At 38.7% G+C, this 24,884-nt stretch overlaps 1 protein-coding gene and 1 long non-coding RNA gene across 3 annotated transcripts in view; one reads left to right on the top strand and one right to left on the bottom strand.

Moving 5' to 3' along the window:
• Positions 1-458, bottom strand: part of SPEF2 (sperm flagellar 2) — a 164,982-nt gene extending 164,524 nt beyond the window's left edge. For both annotated transcript variants that reach the window (XM_078066629.1, XM_078066630.1), the window contains exon 1: positions 202-458. In XM_078066629.1, the coding sequence (XP_077922755.1) occupies positions 202-259 (58 nt within the window). In that variant the 5' untranslated portion in view covers positions 260-458. The remainder of the gene's footprint in view (positions 1-201) is intronic.
• LOC118545274 (uncharacterized) overlaps positions 195-24,884 on the top strand; it is a 49,557-nt gene continuing 24,867 nt past the window's right edge. Inside the window, exon 1 of the long non-coding RNA XR_004922022.2 lies at positions 195-281. This is a non-coding gene — a long non-coding RNA (uncharacterized LOC118545274). The remainder of the gene's footprint in view (positions 282-24,884) is intronic.

Genomic DNA, 24,884 nt, shown 5'->3' with positions numbered 1-24,884 from the left:
GTAACTCGGGAGCGGCAGGATGGGGATGGGAGAAGCTGAGGTGACCGGGGCCACCAGACGGGCCTGGGGCGCTGCCGGGCCCCGCAGGCACCTGGACTGCACAGCTCGCGCCTTCCCCGCCACCTTCCATCCGCACGCGGCGCTCCGGGGCTCTGCGCCCCGCTCGCCCCTAGGCCGCTCTCCCCGGGCTGTGTCACTCACTCACGGTCTGGGACACCTTCACCTCCTGGTTGAGCCACTGGCACAGAATCTCCGACATGGTTCGGCCTGCGCCTTCTACGGTAAGCAGGTGCAGGAAGGCGCGGGAAACCCAGCCAAGGGCCCCGCGTCCTCCTGTTGCCAAAGGCAACCCGTTGCTAAGGAAGCGTATCCGGGCCGGAGCCTGGGGGGAAGGCTGGGGCAAGAGGGCTGCCAGAGTCCAGGCGCGGAAGACAGAAAACCGTGGCCTGCCCCCTGCCGGCGGGTGAGCCGGCGATGTGCGCAGGCGCCGGGGCCTCCGCGGTGGTGGTGGCGGCGGGGACCGGGAAGAGGGGCTGAGAGGTGGGCGAGCAGTGGTGGGTGGGCCGAGGGAGCGAGGCCGGGAGGCCGGGAGGCCACGGCCCGAGCGGGGGCTTCTCGGACGAGCAGAAAAAGAAAGCAGGAGTCTTGACTGAAGGGCGATTCTTTTTCTTCCTGTTTGTCCTTTAAGGAAATCTACAGAAAATCTTCTTTAATGGCAGCCGTTTTGTAATTGATTTACAAATTGCCTGTTCTAATTGCTGTATTGCGTGGCTAACCTGGCAAGAACAGATTGTGTCTTAAGTATGTTTTAGTTCCAGACCTGGTATAGGGCCTGACACCCAGAAGCATTCAATAATTTTTGTTCTTAGTGGTGGCAGCACTAACAATTAGGGTAATTCCTATCTCTGCGGTGTTTTGAGAGGTGAAGATTTAATGAGGTGATTTTCTAATCAATTTTTCCTTCCAGATGATTATTTTTAAATGTATTTTGACAAACACTCTTACCTTGAGCGAACCCGAGTCAGGCTTGTTTGAATCTTCTGGAGGCTCAAATCTTGAGCTCTGTCCTTAGCCCCCTTATTCAATTTTAGCAAGAATCCTGCTCTGCGGTGTTTGTTTAAGGAACCCCCCCTTCCCTATTGATCAAATTCTGCATCCCTCACCTTTGATATCTGCTCCCCCTGGCCTGCCTTCAGCAAGAATCCTTCAAGTCAGTTTAGCCAGAATCCCCTTGGCCCTGATGTTTCCTCTTAGAAATTTTCCATCCACTGACCCCAGCCCTGCTCCTTGGCTACAAATCCCCACTTTTCTTTGTTGTGTTCAGAATGGAGCCCCGACTCACGCCCCTGTTGTAAAACCTACTTGCAATGGTCCCTTGAATAAAGTCTTCCTTACTGTCTTTAACAAGGGTCAGAAAAATTTTCCTTTAACAATTTCTAAAGTTTAGATGGAGTTATAGAAAAAATTATATGCATTTGTATTATGTATACTTAATCTTATATGTATGATAAATAATATATAGTAGTGTATTTATGTATGTCACAAAGAATTTCCCCTCAAAGGCCTGGATACATCAAATTATGATTCTTTTTTTTTTTTAAGATTTTATTTATTTATTTGACAGAGACACAGTGAGAGAGGGAACACAAGCAGGGGGAGTGGGAGAGGGAGAAGCGGGCTCCCCACCGAGCAGGGAGCCCGATGCTGGGCTCGATCCCAGAACCCTGGGATCATGACCTGAGCCAAGGCAGATGCTTAACAACTGAGCCACCCAGGCACCCCAAATTATGATTCTTTTAAACTGTATGCACAATAACAGTGATAACCTACTAGAATAAACATCTCTTAAGATTAATCTGAAATTGATCCATGTGTCCTGATTGGCTAAAAGTTTAATACCATTTCACTTAACTTTTAAATCTCCCATCCCATGAACTTCCTCACACCCAATGCAGCAGACATGACTGCGATGGAACAATGGAAATTCTGAGGGAGATTTATTACCAACAGAACTGGGGCCTGATACACTTGATATGTCTCACCTCAGAGTTGTCCAAATTTGGAAGATCAAATGATTGTAAAAGTCTCTATAGCAAGGGGAATATATCTAATAAGGCTTTATCTGTTGGAAACATGTCATCTCTGAAAAGATTTCTAGCAATGTCCGCAATAGCCAAACTGTGGAAAGAGCCGAGATGCCCTTCAACAGACGAACGGATAAAGAGGATGTTGTCCATATATACGATGGAATATTACTCGGCCACCAGAAAGGGTGAATATCCAACTTTTACATTAACATGGATGAGACTGGAGGAGATTATGCTAAGTGAAATAAGTCAGGCAGAGAAAGTCAGTTATCATATGGTTTCACTTATTTGTGGAACATAAGGAATAGCATGGAGGACATTAGGAGAAGGAAGGGAAAAATGAAGGGGGGGAAATCAGAGGGGGAGATGAACCATGAGAGACTATGGACTCTGAGAAACAAACCAAGGGTTATAGAGGGGAGGGGGTGGGGGGATTGGTTAGCCCGGTGATGGGCATTAAGGAGGGCACGTACTACATGGAGCACTGGGTGTTATACGAAAACAATGAATCGTGGATCACCACATCAAAAACCAATGATGTATTGTATGGTGACTAACATAACATAATAAAATAAAATAAAGATTTCTAACGGTGCATATGTGCCTAGAAATCACTGCTGAGGCACTTGTGTTTTTTGTCATCCTGGTAGTATATTCATTTATTTAAGAGAGAGAGAGAGAGCACGCAAGGGGGAGGGTATCGCTAGGGGTAGAGGAAGGGAGAGAATCTTATGCAAGCTCCAGGCCCAACATGGAGCATGACGCAGGGCTCCAGCTCACGACCCTGAGATCATGACCAGAGCCAAAATCAAGAGTCAGACACTTAACCAACTGAGCCACCCAGGCACCCCATTTAAATTGATGACTAGTGCTACATTTAATAACAGGTTCCAAGCTTTAATTTCAGTCTGTGGGACCCAAAGGATAGAAAACCATGTCTTCTGGATTGCTGAGAAAATTGCTTTTGAGTGTTCATCAAACTCCACAGGGGCACCAGAAGAGAATGCCTGAGCTCGTGCACCACCTACAGATAGGGGTTTACCCCCACATCAAAGCAAAGTATCTCTGTGCCTGTCCATAGGAACTGTTCAGTTGTTTGTTTGTTTCCAAGAGTTATTGGTAGTGTTTGTCTTTGGAACCCAGAACAAACAACACAAACTGCCCACAATCTTCCAAATGCCCACAAACTGCCACAAACTTTCCAATTTAGGAAAACAAGTTTATATACAGGAGTTAGTTACATGAAGATAGACACTTTACAAAATAAAAGGCGAAGTTCTTCATTTCACAAAAAGGGCATGATATTTTCCTCAGTTCCTAAGGCATCAAACTTGAAAATGATCTGACATTAAAATATTAGTGAAAATTTGAGCTGTTACTTAAATGTTTGCCTTTTACTTATTCATTTTTTTCTTGAAATTGCTACTTTAGTTATTAGTCCAAGTTTAACATTTAATCTGTTTCTTTTCTATTGAAATCCAAGCTCTGGGTAAAATTTCTAGCACCTCCCATGTTGGTATTTTGTGTTAATATGATAAATAACTTGTTTGTTCCCCACGTGGAATCAGTTGGGGGAGGGAATAATTAAAGACATGAATAGTTTCCCATCTGTTCCTGAAATGGCTTCCCTATTGTTTTTTAATTAAAGTTTTTAGAGTATTTGGCTCCTGCATCCAATTGTAACTACTACAGCAATTTTAAAACTAAATAAAAAATTATTTTTAAGGCATTACCTGTCATTTAATTATAATTCTTTATTTCCGCTCTGTAAATAGTCAAGGGCAGATTATTAAGAGTTCTTTTGAGCCCGCAAGTTGGTTTGAAAAGTTGTGCTGTGTACTGAAATGGAATACACCTTATTCTTTTAGAAAATAATTGTAACATTTTTCATAATTGACCCAAGCTTTAGAATCAGAACACCTGGGTCCAGATGTCCGCTTTTGCTCTGACTAGCTCTTCAGCTTTGGAAAAAAACAAACTTCTCTGAGCCTCAGTTTCCTTATTTGTAGGATAAGCACATCAATATTTGTTTGACAGGGTTGTGAGGACCAAACAAGAAATTGCATACCTGACTCTTAGTAGATGCTAAACAAATGTTTCTTTCCTTTTCTCCTGAGGCAGTATGAATTTTTCCATTGCATTACCGGTGAGCTTAGTTTTGAGTAGCTTAGATTTGCTTATAACACTTCAAACAATTTTTGAGGCAATTATTTCATATAGCTTCTTTGATTTTATGTATGACTAGTTCAATGTCTATACATAAATACATATACACTGATGGATTTTTAAAAAAATCTTATTTGGTCCTCCATGTACATCTTGCATGCATTTCTTCATTTCCCCTCTCATCACTCTTAGATCATTCTCTAATTCCCTCTCAGCATGTTTTGCAATGGCCCTACTCTCTTTACATTCATTAATTCAACAAATGTTTTTCCCAGTGTCCACAACAACTACTCAAGCTACATTTTCCTGTCTCTTCCCCTCTAGTCACCCTGTGCAAACAGTCTAGTCCATTTTCCCGAAGTCCTCTTCTATTCCTTGGCTTACATACATCCATGAATTTCACCAGAACAGTGTGTACCAATAAATAAATCTTAAAAAACAAAAAAGAAAACATCAGAGAGCATTGATAAGAAGGGTAAGTATGTGGGGTTCTTTTGGGAAACATTTTTGGAGCCACTATCCTAGAGGATGAAGAGCCCATGGAAGGTCCTTTACAGTCTAGCCTCAATCCAACCTTAACTGTAAGCCACAAATTCCCTTTGCTCAACTTGCTCACATTTCTTTACCAGGTCCCAACTTTCCTACCTCTACATCCTTCCTTTGCAAAAAATAAAAAATAAAAAATAAAAAAATAAGGGGGGTGCTGCTTCCTGTCTCCGCCAATCCTACCTGTCCTTCAGGGTCCAGGGCATCAGTCACCACCTTCCCCAAACCTCTTACTCCCTCCATCTTTCCACCCTCTTCTCCCTTCTGAAAGCTCGAAATTGCTAGTTTCCTTTTAACTCTTGTTCAAGACTCCTGACTCTTACCAGCCACCCACAGCTTGGCCAGAAACTCAATTTTGCGAACTTCCAATGTCTTCCTCAACACATTTCCAAATGAGTGTTGATTTAGGCTTTTTCAGCTCTTGTTATTTATGGCAAATAACAATACAACCGTAAAAGTTTGGTTCTACTGCAAAATATTTGAAGTCTTTTCTGTTGAAGCAGATCTGACTTCTTCATTTATGGTGTCTTGTATTCCAGGCCCACATGATTTGTGTTATGTATGGATTGCATCTTTCTCAGGCAAACATTTCAATTTCTGATCTTAGAGAGCAATCAGATTTGAAACAAAATCAAGTTAAAAACAAAACAAAATAAAACAAAGAACTTGGTACCATATGAGAAAAAGTGAGTCATATGTTCTCTGAGACAGATAAGCCAAATTTCCTTTATCAGAATTCTTTGCTTTAATTTCTTATTTTCCCATCCTGATGTTTTCAGAGAAGCCAAGTCCTACTTTAGTATCTTAAATTTATTTTTCATATGCTTAACAACAGAACCTGGCAGAACTAAGAAACATTACAATGATACAAAATTAAAATTCATAGTACATAAATTTTAATTGGAGATTTTAACACCTCACAGTAACTTTATCTCAACTGATAAAGTCGATAAGATATTCATTAAGGATATAGAAAACTTAAAAAACACTGTGCCAACCAAATTAGCATAATTGGTATTTATAAAACAATACCTAAAATATACATGCACTGCCCACTTTAAAAGGAAGCAGGCACTGAAGCCTGATTATTTAACTACGCAGTGGTACCGCTAAGAGCTAGAGATACTGTGGGAGATTAAATTGGCTCTTTGGTTACTTCAAAAATCCTATGGAGAAAGTTACTTTTTATTTTTCTTCCTACCGTGAATCTGTATTGTCATCATGATGCATTAGGTTCTATTCAGCTAAGCTCTTATTGATTTTTGAACTTATCTGTTCACATTGTAAGTTTTTTATTGGTACATTTTCAAATATATTACATAAAAATTGTATTTTATAACCATTTTCCAAGATTACTAAAGAAGTTTATATAATTATATGATATTTTTATATCAAGGAAAATCACTAATTTTATAGGGAACATGGGATTAGACAAAGAAATATGGTATCTTAGTAGCATGTTAGCCATTTCAGTACTCCATGAAATAAGATAAAATTATACTATAGGTACATTCCCTCTTGTTTGCTTGTTTGTTTGCTTATTTTTGTAGATAAAGTAGAGAACGAGCCTCTCTGAATGGCCAGAGCAATAACATAAAATTGTCTATGGAGTGGCTTGTAAAACCAGACTGATAATTCCCTTTCATTCAGCAAGAATGAAGGGAGTGTGTGCACTTCATTCCGGGTACTGATTTCCAGACTTTCACATTCTACCAGCTGGTAATTTTCCAAAAGAAATTTGATAGCTAGTGTAAGGTTGCCAATTTTCTTTTTTTTTTTCCAAGTAAGAACATAAAAACAAATACTGCATCTTCTCTGGAGATCATTTCACATAAGAAAGAACACTTTACACTGAAAGAAATAGGAAGCATAAAATTTAAGAATGAAGAACAGTAGTTTAAGCTGAAGAAGAGGGTTTATGAAAAGCCCACAGTATCTAAATAGACCTGTGAATGTCCTTATAGATTGGACCTATTTTGCCAAGCTCTGTCCCAGAACCTGACACCTAGGCAGGCCCACTTGATTATGAATCCCGTTTGCATGGTATTTGCAACCCTTCCACACTGGAATGTCAGAAAGCTGAAGGTGTGTGTGTGTGTGTGTGTGTGTGTGTGTTGAGGGTAAAGTATCTATGGATGTCCTATTTTCAGCCTAAGCCATTTTTTAGGGTATCATCTATCTTTTTATGCCTCTGAAAGAATATAGAGTCATATTTGGGGGAAAATAGTTTTAAGGCCTCGATGGAGATTACAAACTTTAATAGAATTTGAAGGTCTTCTTCTATAGAATCTATGGAATCCACATGCACAGTTTTCATCTTAGAGTTCCACAGTATAGGAGAGAATTGTCTTTAATAAGTCAAATTCCCTAGAAGAAAAAAAAATTTACTTCAGATTACATGACCCCTAGGAGATGGCTGAATTCTCAAGGTAATAACCTGGATCCTGGATGCTTTAAATCATGCTATTTTCAATTTTATCAGGAAGTCAAATCCAAAGTAAGGCTTATATTTGTTCTGACTACTAGCAATTTCCATACCACATTCTTATATACCTGATCTGAGCATGTGATTAAATTATCAGATTCTTTAAAAGTTTGAGAAGACTGGGGCACATGGGTGGCTCAGTCGGTTAAGTGTCTGCATTTGGCTCAGGTCTTGATCTCAGGGTCCTGGGATTGAGCCCTACATCTGGCTCCTTGCCCAATGAGGAGTCTGCTTCTTCCTCTCCCTCTGCCCCTCCTCCCTCTTGTGCTCTCTCTCTCTCACTCTCTCTCTCTCAAATAAATAAATCTTTAAAAAAAAGAAGTTTGAGAAGACTGGATCAAACTCTACCAAAAAGAGATCCAGAGACACTTCAATAAGCATGAAGTCAATGTCAATTTCTTTTTTTTTTCTTTTTTTTTGAACTTTTAAACATTTTGTAATTTAAATTCAATTAATTAACATATAATGTATTATTGGTTTCAGAGGGACAGGCCTATGATTCATCAGTCTTATATAATACCCAGTGCTCATTACATCACATGCCCTCCTTAATGTCCATCACCCAGTTACCCCATCCGCCCACCCACCTCCCTTCAAACAACCCTCAGCTTGTTTCCTATGATTAAGAGTCTCTTATGGTTTGTCTTTACTTAGTTATTACCTACTGTATTTCACCTCACTGATACTAGGTCTTCAAAGTTTTATTTATTCTAAACCACTCAAATGTGACAAGGCAACCTGTGATGAAATATAATAGAAATGCACCTATACTTATTAAGAAATTTGATTTCTTATGCCTAATATGTTTTTGGAAAGTGGAACTCAATGTTCAAATATTACTAATTTCATGTATCTACTAGGTGGATCTCTTTTTATATGAAATTCCTGCTAAGCTCATCAAATAATCCTTACTAAAGATACTTAGGTCATTTCCAAAGACAAGGCAAGTTTAACAACTACCAGGAAATTAATGATTGTAAGGTATACTAAAATAGTGATGAAATGATGACCAATAATTATATTAAGCTCTATTACATTGAAAGTACCTTTTTTTTTTTTTTAAGATTTTATTTATTTATTTGAGAGAGAGAGAGCGAGAGAGAGCACATGAGAGGGGGGAGGGTCAGAGGGAGAAGCAGACTCCCTGCTGAGCAGGGAGCCCGATGCGAGACTCGATCCGGGGACTCCAGGATCATGACCTGAGCCGAAGGCAGTCGCTTAACCAACTGAGCCACCCAGGCGCCCCATTTTTTTTTTTTTTTTAAAGGAAAGTACCTTTATCAGTCAAAATGGAATTTTTATTCTGAGAGAAGTTTCATGAGGACAAGTCTATTGGATGGGAATTTAAATAATTTGTCAGTCAAATAATAGAAATATTCTGTATCAGAAAGGAATATACAAAGAAAGGCCTATATTTATATACCTATGTACTTTATTTATATACAAATTTATATACCACATTCTTTGATATGCACGTATATATATATACATATATAGAGATATATACATATATATGCATTTACATGTGTGTGTATAAAAATTGCACAAAAAAGGAAGAGGAAATCTTTGGCCTTACTTCTATTACAGGTTGAAAATGCATGAGCATTTGGAAGCACTGTTGTTTATAAACAGAATAGGTCACCATTACATAAGAAGCTTATGTTAAGAACCCAGTGTGTATCATTTAACTCCAAAAGCTGCTATTCTTTGAATCTTCTTTTGGAAATTGTAAGTTCTTTATTAACATGAAGTTTTTTGGAAGGCAGGAGCCCTCTATTAACAGAAAGGCCATTGGAGACTTAAGGGATCACATCTTGCATCTTATTCTACAGCATAATCATCTGTTATATCTTGAAAGAGATCAGCAGGAATGGGATGCAGGAACTTGTAGATGATCTGAACAGAACAAAAGGAATAACTATTCTGGAAATGGAAGGCGGACTGATGAAGGGAAGGTGGGAGAGGATGGATAAACTTTTATTTCTTCCAAAATTTACATGAAGTTAAGCATGACCTTTAGGATGACATCTGGGGATAAGCGGCATTACATAAGGGAAAAATCAAAGAAATTCTGAATAAAAATTATCAGGACTTGTAGAATTGATACTTATTTTGAACTATCACGAATGAATCCATGGAGTATGGAGTGGGAAGGAAGCCAAAGAACTTTTTGAAAGGGAATGGGCAAAAAACCTTAATAATAAGTGATATTATATACCTCATTCTCCATGATAGCCACAAATACAAGAGTGACAAATATGGCTAAAGAGGTAATAGCCAAGAACCAGGTGGAGAAAAAAAACTGTTTTTTAAAACATCGCCTAATTACAATGTGATGTTGCCTTGGTGTTTTTCTTAGATGCCTTACTCATATTATAGAAATAGCGAGTGGGGGAAAAGACCATAGATGGAAATTTAATACAGGTGATTTCTTTTGGTTAAAATATCGGTCAATAATCATCATCAATAGAAAATGCCAAGTGCCTGAATTTCTCTTTACTTTATTGTTTCCAAAAATTATGATTTGATATGACTAGTAAGTACGTAGATTTATGGCTGAGGGTCATTTGGTAATGGGTGTACAAAAGATAGAAACACTATAGAAAAATAGAAAAATGAAAATTCTTTTGAGCTCAAGGGGAATAAGAGAGCAGAAATAACAGGCTTTCCAAATATGTTGAAGATTTCAGTACAATCTGGACCAAGAGCTGAGGCATTGAAAGCTAGATTGACACAGACTTCCTAGGAAAGCAGATTCTGAAGAGATACAGGTTAAATGTGATCATGCAGATGGTTGCATTAATGAATATTAAAAAAAAATAAGGAATTCAGTAACTGCATAAAAATAGACTTGGTATCTAATCCCAGAGTTCATATTTGCTCACCTAGCGACTGTTCCTAAAAATGTTACCATCCTTATTACTGCCGACCTCACCTTACTATACCTCAATTCCCTTTTCTGTATGTGGACTGTGTTGGTCTGGATGACTTCAAAGCTCTTTTTCAACTCTATCCCTTTGTGAATTCGTTAGTTTTTATTGAATTCAAGATTCCACTTGACAATGTTTTGGTCTCATGAAGATTGTTATGAGGAAGGTATCAGAGATAAGCAGAGGGCTGGTCATCATACCAACAGCAACACAAATCTCAAGAAAGGGCAGAAAAGATGGAAACTGTAACACCTCCTCACTTAGCGCAGGTGAGCAGGGTCAGGGCGGACAATGTCTTGCTTGATAATAGAAGAAATTAGAAAGTAATGGAGAATTGGTGTTTCAGCACCTTGGCAGTTGTGCTGTTGCCCAATATTAAAATGCAATGTTTTTGAGGGAAACCATGTGGAAAAGGAAAATTCTCCTCTATCTTCTTGGGTTCTCCCAGTGGTTCTGAGAAATAAACTGACAATGGACAGATTAACAAGAGAAAAATCATACAAATTTATTTGATGTTGTTTTACATGGCACAGAGGAGCTTTACAAAGAGAAGAGAAATCCCGCAAAGAAACTGCTAGGTGTGGAGTCCTTTTTTTTTTTTTGAAGATTTATTTATTTGTTTGAGAGAGAGAGAGCTCACAATCATAAGCGGGGGAAGAGAGAGAGAGAATCCTCAAGGAGATTCCTTGCTAAGCATGGAGCCCATGCAGGGCTCCATCCCAGGACCCTGAGATCATGACCTGAGCCAAAATCAAGAGTCGGCCACTTAACCGACTGAGCCATCCAGGTGCCCCAGCTTGGAGGCTTTTAAATCATTCTGACAGAGGAGGATAAATATATAGGGAAGTGACAAAACAAAAAAAAGGGACTTTGAGTTTCCAAGAGTGACAAATTGTAAGAAGACATATATATGGGAAACTAATGGTATGTAGGGGCTAGTTAGTAGGTCATACACATTCAGTCCATATTAATATGTCATTAGGGAATTTTAATTTAAAACAATGAGGTACCATTACACATCCAAAATCCAAAACACAGACAACACTAAACACTAGCAAAGATGTGAAGCTACAGAAACTATCATTCATTGCTAGGAAGAATGCAAAATGATAGTGTCACTTTGGAAGATAGTTTGGTGGTTTCTTACAAAACTAAATATACTTTTACCATATGATCCAACCATCATGCTCCTTGTTATTTACCCAAAGGAGCTGAGATATTATGTCCAAACAAAAACCTGTATACAAATGTTTATTGCAACTTTATTCATTATTACCAAACCTTGGAAGCAACCAAGATGTCATTCAGTAGGTAAATGGATAAATAAACTGTGGTACATCCAAACAATGTAATATTATTTTAGTACTAAAAAGAAATGAGCTGTCAAGCCATGAAAAGATATGGAGAAAACTTAAATGAATATTGCTAAGTGGAAAAAGCCAATCTGAAAAGGCTAAATACGATGTGATCTAAATATATGACATTCTAGAAAAGGCAAAACTATAGAGACAGTAAAAAGATCAGTGGTTGCCAGGCATTAGTGGGGAAGGAAGGTGAAACACAGATTGAGGGGCAGTGAAAATGCTCTGTGTGACTCCATAATGGAGGATATATATTATTACATGTTTATTCAAACCCATAGAATGTACAGCACCAAAAGTAAACTCTCATGTAAAATATGGACTTTAGCTGAGAAACAAACAAACAAAAACAAAAACAAAACAAACAAGCCCTTTCCCCACAAAACATGTGAAAATTAACCAGAGGTGAGTATGTGCGCATGCGCGCGCGCGCACACACACACACACACACACACACACACACACACATGTTGTACTTCTATATAATCAATGCATTGGAGACAAAATCACAGCAAAAATTATGAAATATTTGGAACTAAGCAACAATTAAAGTACTATATATAATAATTTGTGGGATGTAACTAAAAAAATATATATCAGAAAATGAACATGTCAGCAAATAAGAAATTTGAAAATCAGTGAGCTAAGTTCTTTCTCAAGAAATTAGAAATAAGCAGCAGAGTTTTAACAAACAAAAAAGAAAATAGTGTGTTAGAATAGAAATTAATTATTTTTCAAAATGGAGCAGACCAAATTAGAAGAGTGCATGGCATCGAGGAAGGGCTCTGTAACTGTGAGCTATTATTATAGTTAATTAAGTGCAGGGAGGTAATAAAAACATTCATCTACTAAGGGTCTGGAAATTTGTTTTCTAGTCCTTTTTTTTTCTTTGAAAGACTAGATATTGTGTTACCTGTGGTGAGTCACGTCACCCCCCCGGACCTTGGTTACTTAATATGCAAAATGAGAAGTTTGGATGAAAAGTTATGCCCAGTTCCGTGTCTCTGGGATTCTACTTTTACAGGACCCTAGTGGAGGCAAAAATTTGCCTTATATAAAATTCAACTTGTAGACTGCTGTTACCATATGGACCACTAGTGCCTGGGTGGGATTCTAGAAGAGATGAAACAGTGAGTTACATCTAAATTGTGCATAACTATTATGATTAGTAGTAGTAGGATTAGTATTAGTAGTACGAAATTTATAGCAAAGTTGACCCTCTTGCTACTATTATTTCCTTTTAGGGTGGTCACAGTTAGGTCGTGATTAAATTCCCAACACAAAAACCAAAACCCTTTTCTCTCTTGAGAATAATTTTTCTCAGGAAATTTTGTAACTCTCTTCTAAGGCATGTTACAGAGGTTGCAAGCTGCTGCTAAGAGTTCCTAGCTTGTTAAATCAATATCATGTTCATTTACTCAAGGAGATTCTGGTCTGAAAGAAAAGTAAGGCAGGCACTTTCATTTCACTTACAAGTAGAAATGAAATAGAAAATCCTTTCTTTTTCAAAGTTGGGAGAAAAAGGTCATGGTGCATTTTTTCCCACAGTACAGGGAAGTCTTTCTTAGCTTACTCTTGATATTTCCCTTCTGGCGCATTGCAAAAAAGATGACTGATAGCTAGGAACAGGACCAGAGGAACCACTGTTCCTCCCTTTATCTGCTCTCTCTAAACCAGTGGTCCCCAAAATCCTGTCAGAGACCCTTCCAGGGGGTCTGTACCGTCCAAATTATTTTCCTAGTAACATGAAAACATTATTTGCCTTTTTCACTGCCATTCTTTCTTGTGTCTACAGTGGGGTAGGAAAATCAGACACCAGGCTTTGGGATTAGACTGAATCCACAGACAGACCCTACATCAAGTCATCAAAGCTCGATGAGAAGAAGAGACTTTAAGCTGAGAGGGGAAGGGGTTGGTCAAGATAAGCTCTCAGGAGAAATGTTTCACAGAGACTGAACGTCTTAAAGGTTTGATGGAGGCTTTATCCATAAAATCTGACTTCCTCAGGTATGGAGACACAACCCTCCGAACCCAAGCATCTACTCCCCTGGCTCTAAAAAATTACCACCACCACTTGATGGCAGTACATTCAAATCACACACACAAACATGTAGCCACTTTACATTGCTGGATCATTTCCAAATGCTATCCTAATGCACTTAAAAAAGTATTTGAAATTGAAATTTGAGACTCAAGGAAGGCAGAGAATTAAAAAAAAAAAGGGTCATACCACATTTTTAACTTAATTAGATTTGCAAAAAAGGAAATTTCACTTACTCTGGCATTTCTATTAATCTGTTCTAATACCATTAAGTAATCCAAATGCTTTTGAAAGCACCCTTGTTAAGTACTTTATAATAGTTAAATGTTAATTAAATGTATTATTTATTTACTAATCTTGTTCAAAAATAAGGCCTTGGGTATATTAAATGTATAATCCACATTATGGCACATATGGTTGTATAATTCATTTTAAATAACAAGGACTTTTAACTGTTGTGTATTCTGAAGTAAAGAATAGGTTTAATATTTTAAAGTTGGAAACAATTTAATCTATAATTAAATATGTTACAATAGCTAAACTTCAGAGTTGCAGTGGAAATTCCTTTGTTTCTGTGAAGCTTTAGACAGTTGAAGGAGGAGAAATGATTCTCTGAATGCAAAGTGCTCTCTTGGCTTTTCCATCCAAATCCAAGATCAAGTCACCCTCTTTAAACTTGTTATATAACTTCAGAATTGCAGGAGTAAACTTTTGGGGAATGATTAGCTTGCTAGTCATGCTAGAAATGTACAGATAATGATTATAATGGGTGCTCTTCTTCTGGAAGCAAAGTAAGAGAAAATTCCAACAAATCTCTTCTCTGTGGTATTATATAAGGGAACACTGGTGCCAAGCTAGCGAGTGGCTTTGCTTTCTCCTGTTCTTCTTCAAGAACAATGGGTAAAAGTTAAATAAACATATTAGCTTTTGTTGAGAGATTAACTGGAAGTGATTACTCGTACTTTTCATGTGACATCTCAGGTGGAGAGCTTGTGAAGTATTTCATATATATAAATTTTCAGGCAGCCTGTGGAATGAAACAGGATTATAAAGGTTATAGACATGCTCCTTGATTCTTTCAAAGGAAAATGTTTATAGAGAGCTTACTAATGCATACATAAACCTGAGGAGAAAGTTAATTTTTTTGTAAAGGACGCTTTGAAAAAGGAGATCTCTGAGAACATAGTAAGTCTTTCACTTTCCATGGCAATCAGCCCATTTCAAACAGGCAAGATCGAACAGCCTGGTGATCCCATTGGCTCACATAGTGAGCCAATATATGTGATTAATTATTCTTTTAGAAGGTAAAGTCTGAGGGAGTACCTGAACCTCTTTCCCATTCCTTCCTATCCCCTAACTACCTTTCCACCTACTTCCTTGCTTAAGTGGTGTTAATTCATTTATTTAACAAGTATTTACAGGGGGCCTATGGTATGGCAGGTACTGTTTTAGGCACTGGCTGACAAAGCCAAACTTTACTCAGCCTGGAAAACAGTGAGGGCTGCAGCTAGGCCTGCATGTGCATTGAGACCCAGTGGAGGAAGTGGGCAGGGATGGATGCCAAAAGTCTGGCACCAGAAACCTCTCCCCAGGGATGGTAGGACAATGCAGGGCCTGGAGCTTAGGGGTATCCCAGGGAGAAGAGGGGCGGAGGGATCAAAGCAGACCTGATTTCACTAAATTCATGCCAGACACAACTGAGACAAAATCCACTTACCCTGAATTGATCAAACTAGTTTTTCCACTATCAGGTGAAATGTGATCTTAAATAGAGGTTAAGATTTCACTCGCTCATCACAGTGGTCTGAAATATCAAACTTGTTTCTTTATTTTACAGTATTAATTTGTTTTAGTATTAATAAACAGGGAAGCCATCCCACAGCATTGCTCTGTTTCTCTAATTCCAGATTTTGTTTCCCAGAATCTGGCAGAATGCCTCTGGTCAACTCTTCAATTTTGGGTATTCAGTACACATCTCTTGTTTGGCTATTAGTTTTCTTGTGTCTTCCTCGTGAAATTTCCTTTTGGGGTATCCCCTCACCTTAGCCAGCCAGAAGGGAACATATGCCTTTTAGTGAAGGAGAATGAAAAATTCAATAATCTCACCAGTGTTATTGCACAACTCTGGGGGGAAGATAGTTAGCTTGTAGTCGACATGGAAACAGCGATTCCTTGAGTTGTGCAATGCAAATTTCACCTCACAGGCTGCCACTCTTCAATGATCTGGGTATATTTTCTTCCACCCAGCATTTCTGTTTGCCTGTCTTATACTCTCTGTAAACATAGTTTTAGTCCTTGCTCAATAATTTTAATACATCTGCCATAATTTACATACTTTCTTTAAATTTTTAGACAATTAGTATGTTTACAAGATCTTGCTATTAAAAATATAAATGGATAAACTCTCATGTACAATTATTCATATTTTGAGTTGTTGCTTTAGGATAAATTCTCAGAAATAGGTCAAAGGGTACAGACATTCTTGAGGCTCATTCTACTCAGCTAAAAATTGTTTTCTGGGAATATTGCTCTGATTTACTCTCCCATTCACTGTGCATGAGAGTGGATTTTTCCAAGTAACTTTGCCAGTTTATCAAATGGTAAACTAGCAGAGATTAAGGTAGTGAGTGAGCTGGAGGGAGTCAAGTTTTGTTCATTTTGGAAAGACAATTCCTCATTGACATTAATGTATGCACGGACATTAGAAACATACTCACCATTTGAACTAGTAAACAAAAGGTTTTCATAAGAAAAAATGGTGAAGGGGGAAAAGACGACAGAGGAGTAGGGGACCCTATTCAAACCGGTCCCCAGAATTGAGCTGGAAACCTACCAGACAACCCTGAATACCCACGAAATCAGTCTGAGATGTAAGAAGATAGATCTGGATCTCTACAAACAGAATATTGCAGGCAGTTGGTTTCAAGGTATGAAGCAGGGAGCCATGATTCTGCGGGCAGATATCCAAGGATAAATGGCAGCGGAAGGGAGCCTGGCCGTGGGGATTCTACACCGCCGGTGAGCAATAGCCTCCCGTGCTGGGGACGGGGCACCGACGTGCAGACCAGTAGTGGTGGGGAAAGGACTTTAGGGCAGCCCCCCAGGTGGATACCCGGAGCAGCGAGGTTGCACCTACGAACTAGGGGCAGCTGGTGGTTTCAGAAGCACAAAGGGCAGAGACATGCCTGACCTGGAGGCAAGGACTGGGAGCGCTGCTGAGGGGCGCACAACCCAGGACGCTGCAGTTCATAGCAGCACAGACAGAAATGGAGATAGTGTGGCCTGGAGAGCTCACTGAAGAACAGACTGCAATCTCTCTGCTCTGAGGCAGAGGGTTGGAAACGGTCTCTTCTGCTCTGACTCTTAGAAGAGATGCGGAAAGCCACCATGGAAAGCAGCCAGAGAACAAAACCCCCCAAAAATCAGTTTTCACTGAGCCCATCCCCCACCACAGGGGGCAGGGCAACTCTGCCCAAACAGGGTTGCCTGAATAACAGCATTGCAGGCCCCTCCCCCAGAAGACAGGCTGGGAGAAAAAGAGGCCAGCAACCCTAAGGTCCCTAGAAAACAGGTGCATCTTGCTTGGGTTGTGGTCAATAATTTGGACTCTATACATTCCTTCAACCACCCCTCAACAGAATGACTAGGAGGAGGAACGCCCAAAATAGGAAAGACTCAGGGACTATGACTTACGCCACAGATTTACAAATGGATTCAGATATAACCAAGATGTTGGAGATGGAATTCAGCATAGCAATTGTGAAGACAATAGCTAGAATGGAGAAATCGATTAATGGCAACACAGAGTCTCTAAGGGCAGAAATGAAAGCTGAATTGGCAGAATTTAAAAATGCTATCAGTGAGATCCAATCCAATCTAGATAATCTAACAGCTACAGTAAGTGAGGCAGAAGAACGAATTGGTGATTTAGAAGACCAATTAATAGACAAGAAGGGAAAAGAGGAGGCCAGGGAAAAACAACTCAGAATCCACGAAAATAGAATCAGAGAAATAAGTGACACCTTGAAACATTTCAATGTCAGAATTATTGGGATCCTTGAGGAGGTGGAGAGAGAGAGGACTAGAAGATATATTTGAGCAAATCGTAGCTGAGAACTTCCCTAATCTGGGGAATGAAACAAACATTCGAGTCCTAGAGGCAAAGAGGACCCCTCCCAAGATCAAGGAAAACAGGCCAATGCCCCAGCATGTAATAGTAAAACTCGCAAATCTTAGAACCAAGGAAACCATCCTGAGGGCAGTTGGGGGGAAGAGATTCCTTATGTACAGAGGGAGGAACATCAGAATAATGTCAGACCTATCCACAGAGACCTGGCAAGCCAGAAAGGCCTGGCAAGACATATTCAGGGTACTAAATGAGAAGAACATGCAGCCAAGAATACTTTATCCGGCAAGGCTGTCATTTAGAATGGATGGAGAGATGCAGAGCTTCCAAGACTGGCAGAAACTGAAAGAATATGTGACCATTAAGCCAGCCCCGCAAGAAATATTATGGGGGGTTCTATAAAAGGAGAAAGACCCCAAGAGTGATCTACAACAGAAATTTACAGGGACAATCTATAAAAACAAGGTCTTCACAGGCAACATGATGACAATAAATCCATATCTTTCGATAATCACTCTCAACATAAATGGCCTAAATGGTCCCATAAAACGGTACAGGGTTGCAGATTGGATAAAAAGACAGGACCCATCCATATGCTGTCTACAAAAGACTCATTTTGAACCTAAAGATACATCCAGACTGAAAGTGAAGGTATGGAGATCCATCTTCCATGCCAACGGAGCTCAAAAGAAAGCTGGGGTAGCAATTCTTATATCAGACAAATTAGATTTTAAACTAAAGACTGTAGTTAAAGACACAGGAGGACACTATATCATTCTTAAAAGGTCTATCCAACAAGAAGATCTAACAATTGTAAACATCTACGCCCCCAACATGGGAGCAGCCATCTACATAAGCCAACTGTTAACCAAAATAAAGAGTTATATTGATAACAATACGTTAATTGTAGGAGACCTCAATACTCCACTCTCAGCAATGGACAGATCATCTAAGCAGAAAATCAACAAAGAAACAAGAGCTTTGAATGACACACTGGACCAGATGGACCCCATAGATATATACAGAACATTCCACCCTAAAACAACAAAATACACATTCTTCTCGAGCGCACATGGAATTTTCTCCAGAATAGACCACACGCTGGGTCACAAATCAGGTCTCAACTGATACCAAAAGATTGAGATTATTCCCTGCATATTCTCAGACCACAATACTTTAAAACTGGAACTCAATCACAAGAAAAAATTTGGCAGAAATTCAAACACTTGGAAGCTAAAGACCACTCTGCTCAAGAATGTTTGGGTCAACCAGGAAATCAAAGAAGAACTTAAACAATTCATGGAAACCAATGAGAACAAAAACACATCGGTCCAAAACCTATGGGATACTGCAAAGGCAGTCCTAAGGGGGAAATACATAGCCATCCAAGCCTCACTCAAAAAAACAGAAAAATCCTGAATTCACCAACTAATTTTACACCTTAAAAAACTAGAGAAAAAACAACAAATGATGCCTAAGCCATTCATTAGAAGAGAAATAATTAAGATTAGAGCAGAGATCAATGAATTAGAAACCAGAAACACAGTAGATCTGATCAACGAAACTAGAAGTTGGTTCTTTGAAAGAATTAATAAGATCGATAAACCACTGGCCAGACTTATCCAAAAGAAAAGAGAAAGGACCCAAATTAATAAAATTATGAATGAAAGGGGAGAGATCATGACTAACACCAAGGAAATAGAAACAATTATTAGAAATTATTATCAACAACTATATGCCAATAAACTGAGCAATCTGGATGAAATGGAGGCCTTCCTGGAAACCTATAAACTCCCAAGACTGAAACAGGAAGAAACAGACAACCTGAATAGGCCAATAACCAGTAATGAGATTGAAGCAGTGATCAAAAACCTCCCAAAAAGCAAGAGTCCTGGGCCTGATGGATTCCCTGGGGAATTCTACCAAACATTCAAAGAAGAAATAATACCTATTCTCCTGAAGCTGTTTCAAAAATAAAAACAGAAGGAAAGCTTCCAGACTCATTGTATGAGGCCAGCATTACCTTAATCCCCAAACCAGGCAAAGACCCCATCAAAAAGGAGAATTTCAGACCAATATCCCTGATGAATATGGATTCCAAAATCATCAATAAAATCCTAGGTAATAGGATCCAACAATACATCAAAAGGACCATCCACCATGACTAAGTGGGATTTATCCCCGGCATGCAAGAGTGGTTCAACATTCGCAAATCAATCAATGTGATAGAATAGATTAATAAGAGGAGAGAGAAGAACCATATGGTCCTCTCAACTGATGCAGAAAAAGCATTTGACAAAATACAGCATCCTTTCCTGATTAAAACTCTTCAGAGTATAGGGATAGAGGGAACATTCCTCAAGTTCATAAAATCCATCTATGAAAATCCCACAGCGAATATCATCCTCAATGGGGAAAAGCTGAGAACATTTCCCTTAAGATCAGGAACATGACAAGGATGCCCACTCTCGCCACTATCGTTCAACATAGTACTAGAAGTCCTAGCAACAGCAATCAGACAACAAAAAGAAAAAAAAAGGTATTCAAATTGGCAAAGAAGAAATCAAACTCTCTCTCTTTGCAGATGACATGATACTTTATGTGAAAAATCCAAAAGACTCCACCCCCAAATTACTAGAACTCATACAGTAATTCAGTAATGTGGCAGGATATAAAATCAATGCACAGAAATCAGTTGCTTTCTTATACACTAACAATGCAACTGTAGAAAGAGAAATTAGAGAAATGATTCCACTTACAATAGCACCAAAAACCATAAGATACCTCGGAATAAACCTAACCAAAGAGGTAAAGGATCTATACTCTAGGAACTACAGAACATTCATGAAAGAAATTGAAGAAAACACAAAAAGATGGAAAAACATTCCATGCTCATAGATAGGAAGACTAAACATTGTTAAAATGTCTATGCTACCCAGAGCAATCTATACCTTCAATGCCATCCCAATCAAAATTCCAATGACATTTTTCAAAGTGCTGGAACAAACAATCCTAAAATTTGTATGGAATCAGAAAAGACCCTGAATCACCAAGGAAATGTTGAAAAAGAAAAACAAAGCTGGGGGCATCATGTTGCCTGATTTCAAGCTATATTACAAAGCAGTGATCACCAAGACAGCATGGTACTGGCACAAAAACAGACATACAGACCAATGGAACAGAATAGAGAGCCCAGATATGGACCCTCAACTCTATGGTCAACTAATCTTCGACAAAGCAGGAAAAAATATGCAATGGAAAAAAGACAGTCTCTTCAATAAATGGTGCTGAGAAAATTGGACAGTTCTATACAGAAGAATGAAACTCAACCATTCTCTAACACCATACCAAAGATAAAACTCAAAATAGATGAAAGACCTCAATGTGAGACAGGAATCCATCAAAATCCTAGAGGAGAACATAGGCAGTAACCTCTTTCACATCACCCACAGCAACTTCTTTCAAGATTCATCTCCAAAGGCTAGTGAAACAAAAGCAAAAATGAACTTTTGGGACTTCATCAAGATAAAAAGCTTCTGCACAACAAAGGAAACAGTCAACAAAACAAAGAGGCAATCCACAGAATGGGAGAAGATATTTGAAAATGACACTACAGATAAAGGGCTGGTATCCAAGATCTATAAAGAACTTCTCAAACTCAACACCCAAAAAACAAATAATCAAGTCAAAAAATGGGCAGAAGACATGAACAGACACTTCTCCAAAGAAGACATACAAATGGCTAACAGACACATGAAAAAATGTTCATCATCATTAGCCATCAGGGACATTCAAATCAAAACCACATTGAGATACCACCTTACACCAGTTAGAATGGCAAAATTGACAAGGCAAGAAACAACACATGTTGGAGAGAGTGTGGAGAAAGGGGAACCCTCCTACACTGTTGGTGGGAATGCAAGTTGGTACAGCCACTTTGGAAAACAGCATGGAGGCGTCTCAAAAAATTAAAAATAGAGCTATCCTATGACCCAGCAATTGCACTACTTGGTATTTACCCCAAAGACACAGATGTAGTGAAAAGAAGGACCATATGCACCCCAACGTTCATAGCAGTAATGTCCACAATAGCCAAACTGTAGAAAGAGCCGAGATGCCCTTCAACAGATGAATGGATAAAGATGATGGGGTCCATAAATACAATGGAATATTACTTAGCCATCAGAAAGGATGAAAACCCAACTTTTACATCAACATGGATGGGACTGGAAGAGATTATGCGAGGTAAAATAAGTCAAGCAGAGAAAGTCAATTATCATATGGTTTCACTTATTTGTGGAACATAAGGAATAGCATGAAGGACATTAGGAGAAGGAAGGGAAAAATGAAGGGGAGGAAATTGGAAGGGGATACGAACCATGAGAGACTATGGACTCCGAGAAACAAACTGAGGGTTTTAGAGGGGAGGGGGATGGGGGGAAGGGTTAGTCTGGTGATGGCTATTAAGGAGGACACATACTGCATGGAGCACTGGGTGTTATACGAAAACAATGAATTGTGGATCACTACATCAAAAACTAATGATGTATTGTATGGTGACTAACATAACATAATAAGATAAAAATTTAAAAAAATTTAAAAAATGGAAAACATGTACAAAAATAAGCATTTTTGGATGTTTATTATGGTGTTACAAAATAATAAAAAATAGAAGTAACTTAAAAAAATAAATTTATTGAATAAATTATGAAATACTTGCATAAAGAAGCATTATAATCACCTAAAAATGTTGTAGTAAAATATTTACTATGGAATGGTAATGAGATTTTAAGTAAAAAATCAACTAACATAAGTAAAAAAACATTTTTGAATTTTTAAAAACTAGACGTTGATTTAAAAAAAATTATGGAAAAATACCAAAATATTAACGGTAGATTCCTGGGTACTTTTAGATTGTTTGTTTGGTTTGTTTTTCTCAATATGCTTTATTTTATATTTCATATTGTAAAATATATACTTTAAAGAAAAAGCATATAAAATCTTTATGTCTCTAAAACTATAATCATTGGTCCAGAAATTTGGCAAAATCCACTATAATGAACATTAGCATTTTAAGCGATTTTTGCAGTATCAGTCAGAACCATTTATCAGAATCAGCTTTGTTTTTATTCTCTGGAAAAATTGAAGTCCTTCCTCAGCTATCCTAATGTGTTGAATATTTTTTGTCATGCACTTAACTGTAACTATGAGTGAAGGCTTTATATTTCCCATAATTTTTCATTAAAACTCATAATAAAACAAAACATGACACTGTTTCCATATGTATTTTCATATATTTCACCATTGATAAAGATTGGCCAAAGTTTTAAAAATCACCAATTTTAAGATGTGTTAAATGTGTTGCTCTTGGAAGCCCAGCTGCATAGATAGGCAGTTAGGGCTAGCTCTCTTTCCCAACGTGTCCCACCTGTTCTAATCATTGCTAAGTTAGTGAACTCCTTTGCTGCTCAAAATGCGGACATTGACATCTTCTGGGAGTTTTGCACATGCAAAAATCTCCAGCCCCTTTCAAGACTTACTTGATCTAGAAACCACAGATTCATTTCTCCGTTTAATTTCTATACACGTTAATGTTTGGGAGGCACTGGGCCAGAAGTGATGACAATAAACACTTTCAATTACCTTCCCCTTTTGTTGGTTTTGATTTGTTGAACTTTATTTAAACACCACCTTGAAGGTGAAAACAGCTGTTATATATAGCACTCTTCTGCCCAGCTTGAAGTGAATTTTTTTTTTCCTTTGGGGGCAAATGCCACTGCATGATTTCAAACCAAACAAATCAAAATAAAGTTTTCCTGGAAAATTCAAAGGGAGAAAAAAAAAATCATAAACAAACAATTGCGTAAGTGTCCTGTCCCAACTAGACATATTGTTCGAGCGGTAAGATTCCTTCTTTTTGTCCACAGGTCATATCAAACAAAAACATAGACTCCTTTATATAAACAGTTACTGCGTCAGAGTTTTATGAATGACATTTTCTACTGACAGATTATTTTCGATGAAAGTGGGTTCTTTCAAAATTGCACTTTAAAAAATGAATATTTGTCTTAGAACAATTCAGAAAAATAACATGACACTTACACTCAATACATCTGGTAGAAAATAATATCCCTGGTTTAAAAGAGCAGATGGAAAATTTTCTTCTGAAAAACCACTGTTAATAAGACCATCTCTTCAATCCTTGCAAGAATTTCACAATGTGTACACCTGTAAACAGAGTAACAGGGGGAAAAAAAGGATTATTGTTTTTCCTATGAGCCCGGGTGAAATAATCATTCTCCTCATTTAACCTGTGAGGAATAGATAGGTGAAAGTCTCTAAAACAAATATTTCCGCTTATTGTTATATCTTTCCTCAGAGAGATTCTCCTGAGCATTCTAAGAGGCTGAAATTTAGGTAGCTAGTCAGCCAACTTTTAGTCAATAGAGATGGCCCTAAGTTCTTTGACATTCCTCCTTTCAAGAGGTTGGGTCTAATGGCCCTCTCTTTGCACCAGGGGTGGCCTCGTAAGGGACAGAATGCAGGGAAAGTGACACAGTGTGATGTCCAGGGCTAGATCGGAAGGTCAGGAGGCAGCCCTTGCCTTGCATCTTGGAACGCAGCCTATTCAGATGTTTCACATTGGACACTCCTCTCGGGACCCCGCAGCCATGCTGCAAGGAGCCCAGGCCAAGTGCAAATGCTTGGGTGACCGCCTCTGCAGACAGCCCTGTGAGCGTCACTCTGACATCCACTGCTGCTAAGTCTTCAGATGCTCGGGGGCCCCAGACAACGTCTGACTGCCACAACGTAGGAGGCCACAGGTGAGCATCGCCACCTGAATGCTTCCGGAATTCCTGACCACAAAATTCCTGACCACAAAATAAAATGGGTGCTTTAAGATGCTAACTTTTTAGTTCTTCTACAGCAATAGATAAAACGCCAAGAAACACCCACAATCCCTGAACACAGAGACTGTGTTTTCCTATCCTTTGCCCTCTAAATCCCATAGCAATGACTATTTCTTCAGCACTAACATTTACCATAGCTTTGTCTGATCATCAATAACTTGACGATCTCGGATTACTAAAATGTCCTTCGCCTAATTTCATTTTGTTTTTCAAAGCTTAATAACCCAGTTA

This window comes from Halichoerus grypus, chromosome 2, assembly GCF_964656455.1.
Source record: "Halichoerus grypus chromosome 2, mHalGry1.hap1.1, whole genome shotgun sequence".
In the NCBI taxonomy this organism is placed as follows: domain Eukaryota; kingdom Metazoa; phylum Chordata; class Mammalia; order Carnivora; family Phocidae; genus Halichoerus; species Halichoerus grypus.
Note: the sequence above shows the minus strand (reverse complement) of the source record. Positions and strands in the feature narration are given on the sequence as shown.